Consider the following 11,201-nt stretch of genomic DNA (forward strand, 5'->3'; position numbering starts at 1 on the left):
TTTTTATAATCATAAATTATAACTTATAACACTATTTGACTAATACATTAATATGTAATATGATATTTTAATAGACATAAAATATTTAATTAAAATATGAAATTCGCTAATTCATCAGCCTCGAGAATTCGAGAATCGAATTTCAACATCTATTTTCAATTTATTTTACCAAATTTTAAGATTAGATCTTAATCGTTTTTCCCGAATTTTGTTTTACGGATCAGCCGGTAATTGAGTTTTTTGCAAAGTGTGAACACCCCCAGTTGCCAGTTGCCACCATGGGAAATCTGCTGGGTAGTGATGGTGACTGTAACGGCCTATGTTGAACACGCTGTAGACGTTCATGGGCATACCTTAGTATCTTCGCAAGGACATTGATGAGTTTTTCAAAACGAGTCCTTTTTGTGAATGGTTTTGTGGTCCAGTCAACGGATAAAAAATCGTATAATGAAGATGGAAGACCGTGCTTTTAAAAACGAGGATTAGTTTGTCAGTTCAGCCACCCAAAAATAAAAGAAAAAAGACAACAGACGTAGAAAATAGCTAAAAAATAGAAGATAAGCCGTTTTTTCCTTTTTTCTTCTATCGCGTAGGGTCTTTTGTTTTATAGAACAGCATTTTCTTTTGTCAAATTTGCTTTCTGCATCATAGTACCACTAGCTTTATGCTTTCTCTAGACTGACTCTATATATAACGCCTATGAAAGGAAGCATTCCCTGCAAAATTAAGTGCATTCGAGGTTCCTCTTGTGTTTCAATACAGATTCTAGCTGCTGGCTAATCAATTTTGGTTTCCTATTACTACCACACCCCTACTAGTTTTTCCAAGCATGGCTTCTGGAAATAGGAACAACGATTGGTCTACCGGCCTCTGTGATTGCACCCAGGATTGCCGTTCCTGTAAGTTCCAAGAATTCAAATGCCCAATAGATACCATTCTATAAGGTTTCTGAGGGTCTTAATTGTTCTATTATAATGCAACCCATGCTTCATGTTCATAAACATTTTGGCTTGACAGGTTGCCTTGCCTGCTGGTGCCCTTGTGTTGCCTTTGGGAGGATTGCTGAGATCGTGGATAGAGGCCAATCCTGTTAAGTACAAAACAAGAACTTTTCTTATAGTTGTTCATCATTAATCTTGCTAGCTATCATCAGATATGAAATGCATTGATCATTAATTTTCTTCTTTTTTTTTAATTTTTTGATATATAGCTTGCTGCAAGATGGGGTGCATTTTCTGTCTGCTAGGTCTACTCCTGTTGAATCATGGGTCCTTGTCATGGATTGTTAGCATGGGCTATCGCACCAAGATAAGGCAACAATACGGTATTATGGGAGGCTCATGCCATGATTGTATCCTTCATTTCTGTTGCGAGCGTTGCGCCTTGTGCCAAGAGTACCGTGAACTTCAGTTCCAAGGATATGATGTTTCTGCTGGTATGAACATTTTGCTACCCATGTCCTCCTCCTTTTTATATTTTAAATTCTTGAACAATTTTGGATGGTGTTTTAGAAACTTGCAGATGCGAGTCTCTGTAAAAGAATAGATTCCAGTAGCATCACAGGCGAGTTACATGCATATATTCACTCAATGATCACTTATATCTCTTGGGATGATAAATACCCCTGAAAGTGTCTAAGATGCAGGATGTTAAAGACCTAAATAAAGTATAGGAATTAAGAGATAGCATAATGATATGTTTAGGAATTTCAGTGACTAACAGTGATGTGTAATTTCAGAGTCACAGGTTCTATAACATTCTTATTTTCCTTAAAAAAAAGAGTGCATCGCTAAACAGCAAGATTATCAAAGTGTTAAAATTGTTCTACAATTAACTTGGGTGATTTTGAATCCCTATTGACCTCAAATTCTCAATTTTATCGGACAAGTAGGTCTGATATTACATTTTTAGTAAAAGGTGAGGCGAATCCATCCCGTTTTTTTGTATGCTCATCTTGTGAGTATTCATTCATATTAGGAAAAAAAATTTTCTGATATTTTGATGTTCTCAATATATAACCTCATCCTTTCTCATTAAAAGTCAGAATTAAGTCTTGGATTGAGGTACTTTGGTTTCCAGGTTGGGAAGGAAATGCTGGCAAAAAGATTTCTGGGGTAACTATGGCTCCAGTTGGAGAAACGATGACACGTTAGCTCAAAAGATCTTCTGAATTATGGCCTGAACTCATTTTGCACCTTCAATTCGAAAACCTTATCCTGTTAATTTTTCCATTTAATTATCTATTTGCAATAATCTAGTACCTAATAAAACTCTTTATCAACAAGGTGCAAAATGAGATTAGTACAACTTTATCAAGTGTGCTCGTCTTCTGCCATATCATTCATCTGATGTGATGTATATTCAGTTCTTTTTTTTTCTTTTTTTTTTGGAGTGTATGATGTATGTAGGTTAAATAATTTGTTTTGTGATAATAATAAATCGTACAATAATCCCCAATCTGCCACAAGTGTACTATTTAACGTTGTGTGATGTTTCTTTTATACCCGGATTCGAAACAAATCTGATGCAGACTCAATCTCCAAGTGTAGATCAAACATCAAGCATTTTCGGCCTTGGATATACCTTGTTCCAAAACACCATCACCAAAACCTCGAATTTATTGATAAAGTTTGCTAGGTAAAATTCCCATCATACTTTTACATAGTATTAGATTAGATTAGATTAGACTAGATTTATTATATCAGGATACAAACTTTTATGTACATTTCAAGTAGGAATTATTCAATTGTGAACTAACACAAAAGAAAAGTAAATTTAAATCTAAATTAACCAAAGTTAAATGTAGTTTGCATTGTGAAAGAATTGACTCCATTTTTCATCCATGGGAGCGTCAAGCATGAAACGAGGTTCCAACTAATACTACACAGGCCGGCTTCAGATTGTTATGCAAACTGCAAATATGTTCAGTGAGGCCAAAATCCATCATCCATATATGAACGGCCTCTGGAACTACTTTTCTTCTTATCCTGAAAGGAACAATTGCACGAGCAAATGTTAGGCAAATTATGGTATCAATTATCAAAGGAAAGCATATTTAGATGCACGTAAAGTGACCGGAAAAAGTTAAGTTTGAGAGCTCAGTAGGCTATCTGGAGCAAAAATGGCACTACTACTAACTCCCTGTTGTTGTTAGCAAATTACTGATTACAGATATAAAATATCCTTTTATCTCAAATTTGATAAGGAAGGAAAATGATATTGGCGCTTCTCAAGTACTGCTTAAACTTCACCTAATGCAAAATAAAAAAGGACTATTTGAGATTTTTTGAGAAGTGCTAGTATCATTTACCGATAAGAAAAGAGGGTAAGACCATGAAATGGAATATCTTGATCACTTTCCAATGAGTTTGAACAGCCAGTAATGACTCGATGATACAAACATCGTGTTGGAATGTATGCCCTAAAACAATGATTTTATTTAATACATTTCTTATTATGTTTTGTATTTTAATAACTTTTTCTATATCTGTTACATGCTAGATATAATCGATAAAATCCTTAAAATACTTACTAATGCGATGGTAGTCACAAGAATTGATGACTATGAGATATCAATCACATTTATAGTAATATTCTTAAATTTTAATTGTCATAGTACTAATGAGAGAGAACATCATTAGTACGGAAAGACTAGTACACAATTAACCTCTACTTAATGTAAGTAGTGGTTGTTCTCATTAATCATGGTATATAGAGACCTAGGCTAATGTGTAGATGATTTATAAAGTACAAATACATTAGAATGATCCGCTTAGAGATCCCATTGGGATATCTATCTAGTGCCAATGGTTGTATCTCTTGTGGAAAGTTATGTAAATGATCCCACGACTTGAGATCACCATAGTATCTTGAGTGTGAATCACTATATTTTGACTCTATTGCTTGTTACTCACTGAGAGTGACTTAGAGAATAGAGATTGGGTGCAGCGTGAAGCACGGAAAGATAATGAGTGATTAAGATAGGATTCACTACTCCGATAGTAGGAGTTGATATCTGCATAGCCACCAATGGGAAATTAACCCTAAAAAGTCGACTGTGTTAGGTTAATTATATTGAAGAGTATTTTTAAGTTAACCTAACCTAGAGTTAATTCTGAGAACTAGCAAATTTAATTAGTCAATAGGAAATTGGCATTCATTCCTTATTCCCTGACTAATTGGATATCGGTGGTGAAAGGACAATAATTACATGATAACTTTTCATGGAAAGGTTAGGTCAAGATTTCCTTGACTAATTCCGAGTACTTGGGTGGTCATGATATGTTGCTAAACACCGCTGATGATTTATAATTATAAATTAATTAATTATTGTAATTAATGATAAAATAAAATTATTTATTTTATCTAATTCTTTTTGGGAATTATAAGTCATAATTATTGCCAATGCATTTGGAGCCTATTGGATCACACACATTGGAGATTTAATTCTGGATTAAATTATGTGTCCGAGTGAAGACTTGGAAATAAAGTAGAAGATACTTTCGGGATTTAATTACAAAGAAAATAAATTCCAGAACTATCTGAGCAGATAGGAGAAAAAAGGTATCTCCTATGTATCAGATAGCTGAGAGATGGAGTTTGTTATTGGATATCTTTCGTTTTGATCTTGAATAAAACAATTAGATCCTATCTCTTCTTTTTTTTTTCTCTCTATCTTACCTCTATTAGTATGAAAAAAAACCTCTGACTCCAATGGGGTATCAAGTTTTCGTTACCAAATAGAGAGCGTAGAATGGAAAAATATGTGAGACATATATAGAGAGAAAAACAGACAAAGAAAAGTGAAAAAAAGGCTGGCAACTTTCATCACTTTCACACACAAATTATAGAAACGATCCAGATATCACTCTCGCGTGAATTTCGGTAGAGGCAGGACATCGTAACTGCTCAAGGGGTCATTCGTCTTCTCCAATACATCAGAAAAATGTCATACGGATTAAGGTAATCTGTTTTTTCCCTTCTTCTTGAACCATACACAAAAACTAGGATGATCATGAGTGGTTTTTGGGAAAATTTATGAAATTTTCGGCTGCCTTATTTCCCAAAAACCCAACACATAGTTCATAGGGTCTGGAAAGGTAAAGTCACATGAAAGAAAGAAAGTAATTGAAGTAGTGGCGTCAACTTTCAACTTCTCTTCTTTTAGTTGAGCTGAAACCAATAAGCAAAAGAAGATCGGAGTAACTGATACGAACCTGGATCCGAGGATGCCAGAATTCGAACCACAAGCCCAAGACCAAGGTAACGAGTTTGTGGTAAGCGGAGTCCTAGACTATCAAGGGTAGCGCGAGATAGTTTCGAACGATAGAAGACACCATAATCAAGCGTGTTCCTTGATTGATAAAGTCGACGAACACTTTAGATCCTCTAAAGGTGCTCAAGGGTGCTTACAAGAAGCTAGAGAAACTCTCTTAATTTCTGAAATTGTCCCCAAAAAAAGGTCCCTTCTCTATGGAATTGAGCAGCCTTTTATAGGCTTACAAAACAACTTAACCTAAAACTACGCGAAAGAGATAAGTTTCCTAATTGAATTGAAAGACTTAACCAAAACATAACTAATTCCTTAACATACTAGATATGCCTTAGTAGGCTTACAAGACCCAATTGGAAGCAATAAAAATAGGAAATAATTGGAAATAACGGAAACTGCTAAAACAACTAAATCAGTCCGATACGTTGCACACGAAATCCTTGAACTTTAAATGCTTGGCTTTGGCTCTCTTCTTTGGACCCCAACGACCCGTCAATGGACCACGTAATAGCTTTTGGGCAGCTCCTAAGATTCGTATCATTCCCCTCCTCTTAAAAAGATTTGTCCTCAAATCGTGGGAACGCAAGAATTGGCGGCGCGGGCTAACAGTACTTCGGTTATTAGCTCCAATGGAAGGAGGCATAGAATATTGCAGGACCAAGACTTTTGCCCCTTGCTCAACCTGCACAAAAGAGTGGACACTAAACAAAGCAAATGTTAGAGGTGAGGGGCGCGAAGCAACGCCCTCAGGTGTAAAGCGCATCAAGAGATTTTGCTTTCTCTCATGGCTAGCAACTCGATTTTCCTTTTTCCTTGCATCTTCATGCTCACTCTCTGTCCTCAACTTCTCTAGATCTTCATAAACTGGGCTGGGGGATAAAGGGGCTAAAGTAATCTTCCTACCATCATGAGCAAAAGAATACTTATTAGTTCGACCTTAAAAGGATACATCCTTATCGTATTGCCATGGTCGTCCCAAAATAATGTGAGTGGCTTGCATGGGAACGACGTCACAGATCACCTCATCCTCATACTTCCCTATGCAAATAGGCACCGACACTTGTCTATACACTCGCACATCCCCATCAACTGTCAACCATTGCAGTCGATAAGGTAGTGGATGTTTCTTGGTTGGGAGAGCCAAATTTTCTACCATGAGTAAACTTGCAACATTGGTGCAACTTCCCCCATCTATAATTAAGCTGCAAATCCTATCCTTAACTTTGCAATGGGTGTAAAAGATGTTCTCCCGTTGAGACCCCTCATCCTCCTTAGCAAGCATGGTTAACGCCCTGCGAGCGACCAAACATCCTACATTCCCAGGTAGTGGTGCAATCTCTTCCTCCGAGTCCCCATCACCCGTCAAACGCGGCATCCCTGCATAATCAGACTCGTCATCTGTGGCCACTTCACCATTGTCCCTTATAACCATAATGCGTTGATTAGGGCATTGGAATTGTATATGACCATACCCCTGGAACTTGAAGCATTTTCGATCCCGATTGCGCGAGTTAGAAGCACCATTAAATGGGGTTGGCGCTTCTTTACTTGTACCCGATCCAACTTGGTCCCCTTTAGGCTGGAGTAGAGGAGTTGAGTTTGCAGGCTTCTCCTCTTTAGGTCCGGGATTGGTGCTCCAACTTAAAGGAGTTACATGGGACGAAGATCTAGCAGTACCCCTCCTCTTGATTCGCCTTTCAACTTTCACAGCCTTATCTAACATTTCACTCATATCCATGTAATGTTGGAGTTCAACTATCTCAGCAATATCGGATTTTAGGCCATTGAAGAGTCGTGCCATAGTGGCTTCAGCATCCTCATTCACATCGGCTCTCATCATGAGCATCTCCATGTCTTTGAAGTAGTCCTTCACACTCTTGTCGCCCTGAGTGAGAGTTTGTAGCCGTTGGTGTAACTCCCTATGATAGTAGCTTGGGACAAATCGTCTCCTCATGATTCCTTTAAGTTCTCCCCAAGTTTCTACTGCTCGCTCACCATTTTTCCTCCTACAAGTTCGAAGTTGATCCCACCATGCGGATGCATAATCTGTGAATTCGACGGCGGCAAACTTCACCTTTTGCTCCTCTGAATAGTTATTGCACTCGAAGACAAGCTCAATTTTGCGCTCCCATTCGAGGTATGTCTCAGGATCGGACTTACCCTGGAATAATGGGATATTGAGCTTAACTCCCTTGATGGATTCATTCCCGCCGTTTCTCCTTCCTCGGGCAACCCTTGGTTGTAGATCAAACTCGCCATCCTCACTGTTAGACGCATCCGACTCAACTCGCCTCGACCTTCCTCTGCTCAAACTAGCTCGATTTTTGGATGACTCCAATTGTTCCATCCGTTCGTGCAATGGTTCAATGGAACTTCTAAGCATGCACCTGAATTCTTCCATCATATCCTCCATTTGAAGTCTTAAATCAAAAGGTTGGGATTCACCTTCGTTTGACATGTTTTAAACCTGCGGGAGATCAATGACAAACAAAGAACCTCACTTCACTCCCTCACAATTTTCTCTCACACTCGTGTATGTCACTCAAATTGGCACGCGCCAGTAATTCTCACCAATTTTCTCAAAATTCTTGATCACCCACCTTGAGGAAATTTAGAGTGACCTTAGATGAACAATCAACTACCAATAATTCACGCAAGTGCAGCTAGGCTCCCTTTTTTTTTTTTTTTTTTGGGTGATTTCAAGGACTCAAAAATTCACAAAATTTTTTTTTGACAAAAGTGCATAACAAATCTGAGAACTTACGAAGTGACTATAGATTTGGAAACTCAAGAAAAGGAATTCTACCCAATCTTAAGTCAAGGCTAAAATTTAGAAGTCTCCAAAATTCGGGTTTCCAAAAACGTGGTTAGGCGCTAGGCGACTCAGGAAAACCCTCGATAACTGGAATGACCTAATTTTTTTTTTTAATTAAAAGAAATGATGAACAGTAGCTACTACAATACCGTGCTACAGTTCCCCGTGAACAGTGACGGCGCTACAGTGTCGTGAACAGTGATTCCGAGTTTTTTTTTTTTTTCCACAAACCCAAACACAAAGACACGATTAACTGACAATTAGCAACACAAAACTGCGGCAGACCGACAACACAAAAGAATTTAAGAAGAAAACCCTAATAATAACTCTAAACAAATACGACAACAACAAAATAAAAGGGATATAATTTGATACCTTAACCTATGCTCTGATGCCAACTGATACGAACCCGGATCCGAGGATGCCAGAATTCGAACCACAAGCCCAAGACCAAGGTAACGAGTTTGTGGTAAACGGAGTCCTAAACTATCAAGGGCAGCGCGAGATAGTTTCGAATGATAGAAGACACCACAATCAAGCGTGTTCCTTGATTGATAAAGTCGATGAACACTTTAGATCCTCTAAAGATGCTCAAGGGTGCTTACAAGAAGTTAGAGAAACTCTCTTAATTTCTGAAATTGTCCCCAAAACAAGGTCCCTTCTCTATGGAATTGAGCAGCCTTTTATAGGCTTACAAAACAACTTAACCTAAAACTACGCGAAAGAGGTAAGTTTCCTAATTGAATTGAAAGACTTAACCAAAACATAACTAATTCCTTAACATACTAGATATGCCTTAGTAGGCTTACAAGATCCAATTGGAAGCAATAAAAATAGGAAATAATTGGAAATAACGGAAACTGCTAAAACAACTAAATCAGTTCGACGCATTGCACACGAAATCCTTGAATTTTGAATGCTTGGCTTTGGCTCTCTTCATTGGACCCCAATGACCCGTCAATGGACCACGTAATAGCTTTTGGGCAGCTCCTAAGATTCGTATCAGTAACAATATGACATGCATGTTAGCAAAATTCAACCACACAAAGCCTTAATTTATGCTAATTGGTCACAAACCACCAGAAGAAGTAGCCCTTGTTCTTGATTGTTTTAGATTTTACAAAATCTAACTTTAAAAATTGATTATGAAGAATAATCAAAATCAGCAAAAATTACTCTTTAAATCATTATAGATTTTAACTTTTTTGGTCATTGAAAAATCTATAATTATAATACAAAAGCAACTGAGAACATCATCAAAATTGACTCTTCAAAATCGGGATATATAATCAATTAAAATAATTAATCGAGAACAATTCATAGTAATCTTTCTGAATTGAAATGCGCAAAATATTCCATCACATCCGTCTAGAGCTTTGGTTAATAAGAAATGGTGCAACTGTAACTACACTTTCAGATAAATTATGGATAGGCAAGTAATTGCATGCAGCACATCATTTAAGCCAGTTGCACAAGACTTGAACCTTTTGTCAAGTGTCATATATAAGATTAATACAAACTACTCATGACGGTTTGTGTCCACAAACCTTGAAAAGCAAATTAACAAGGTCTAATATTTTTAAATATCTATGTGAACAAGACAAGAAGTTATGCTATCAAAACTGTTGAACTGTACATTCTCAGTACAAAATATCCAGCTACACTATAAAATTTCTGACTCATACACTAAAAAAAGGCAAGTACATCAGCACTCTTTACACAATCATAAAGTATAGCAAAGCGGGTGGAGCCAGAGTTTGCATTGTGGATCAGAAATAGAACTCTTTTGATATACTAAGGGTACCAATTAGAATTTCTAGCAAATCACCTAGCATATTCTAAAGGTTCAGGGAACCCAAGGGAAATGTGCAGTTGCCCCTTCCTATATACTGGTATCATCTCTCAAATTTTGGTTTCGGTTTCACTATTATCTATTTATGTCAAGATGATTAGCATATTAAGAAACTGGAGCTTGGCAAGAAAGCTTTTTGTTCTCAAATTGTACATCATTAGGGACACGCCTACTGGATTTTTTTCCTATGATATCACCGAGTGATGCTTTGTAAAGTGTCCCTTTACATTTTTTTTTGTGTTGCCTGTGGCGGCGGCGGGCGGAGGGGGGGGGGGGGGGGGCGCAGTCTCAGAGAGTCTTCGAGTTAGCACAAATTATGTCCCACGCAAATTTACGTAAGGTAGAGTTTGGTTAACGACCCAATTGCAAGGGCGGGGCTCTACCGGTTCGATCCGAGCTCTCTTTATATTTTCTTTCTTTTCTTATTTCACTTCTAGATTCATCTATATGTCCCTTGTTTTTCTGTTCCATCATTTAATCTTCATAAGAAAGTAATTAATTACATTAAAATTATTTAATTAGTACAAAAATTCATTTATATAGCATATAAGGATGATATAGTCATCTTATTATCAAAATAATCTTTTTAACTTTTTTCGAGAACAGCTATGCATTATTAAAATGACTTTTTTTTAACAGTAAATGAGAACACATGAGTTATTTTGAAAATTTTGATTTTTAAGAATCAATTTTACAAAATCATCCCTCACAAAATCAAAATCAGTTGAGAACATCCCATGATCATTGGATAGAATAGGCTCTGAAGTTAAGAGTTTATGTACTTAATGGACATTAAATCAAAACAACAATTGATAAGAATAAATCACTTTTTCATAAAAAAAAATCATATGTTTAGATTCCATTATTGATGCGATCTGTGAAAATCTCTATAAGTGACCAATGGTCTTGGAGATTTTCTAGCCGTGATGATAACTGCAGTCAAATTCACTCAAATTTTTTCATACAAAAAAGAAATAGTTTTTAGTGCTTACAAAGTTACGCCCAAATTTTAGTTTCTTATATATAAACATAGGAAATTGTATCAAACCAACAAAGTTTAATAAACGTGAGTGTGTTTATTTAAATGAAAATTTGTGTTTATTAACAAATGCTTTCACAGCTCTACAATTAATCTTGAAATAAAACAAAGTTAATATATGATTATATTATTCTTTTCCACTGCACTACGGTTTTACGTTATCATCTTCTTTCAAGTAAGAGGATTGAAGTAAAAATTTGTGGTAATGTATGATATCTTGCTG

General features: G+C 36.7%; 1 protein-coding gene across 2 annotated transcripts; it reads left to right on the forward strand.

Moving 5' to 3' along the window:
• Positions 1–610: 610 nt before the first annotated feature.
• Positions 611–3,158, forward strand: LOC113718814 (protein PLANT CADMIUM RESISTANCE 2-like). 2 transcript variants are annotated; one of them, XM_072071621.1, is made up of 4 exons: positions 611–899; positions 1,018–1,089; positions 1,211–1,435; positions 2,550–3,158. In XM_072071621.1, exons 1-4 carry the CDS (start codon positions 830–832, stop codon positions 2,639–2,641), a joined length of 459 nt encoding a protein of 152 aa, XP_071927722.1. In that variant the 5' UTR covers positions 611–829; the 3' UTR covers positions 2,642–3,158. The 2 variants fall into 2 exon arrangements, with proteins under 2 accessions (XP_071927722.1, XP_071927723.1); XM_072071622.1 differs by lacking the exon at positions 2,550–3,158 and adding an exon at positions 2,080–2,459 and having other exon boundaries at positions 625–899.
• Positions 3,159–11,201: the final 8,043 nt, after the last annotated feature.

Source organism: Coffea arabica, chromosome 11e (genome assembly GCF_036785885.1).
Source record: "Coffea arabica cultivar ET-39 chromosome 11e, Coffea Arabica ET-39 HiFi, whole genome shotgun sequence".
Taxonomy (NCBI): Eukaryota; Viridiplantae; Streptophyta; class Magnoliopsida; order Gentianales; family Rubiaceae; genus Coffea; species Coffea arabica.

Bases quoted from the DNA above. Each gene is read 5' to 3' on its own strand.
- LOC113718814 (XM_072071621.1), top strand. From the start codon at position 830: ATGGCTTCTGGAAATAGGAACAACGATTGGTCTACCGGCCTCTGTGAT. The intron at 900-1,017 runs GTAAGTTCCAAG...TTGGCTTGACAG, and splicing joins CACCCAGGATTGCCGTTCCT to GTTGCCTTGCCTGCTGGTGC. The intron at 1,090-1,210 runs GTTAAGTACAAA...TTTGATATATAG, and splicing joins CGTGGATAGAGGCCAATCCT to CTTGCTGCAAGATGGGGTGC.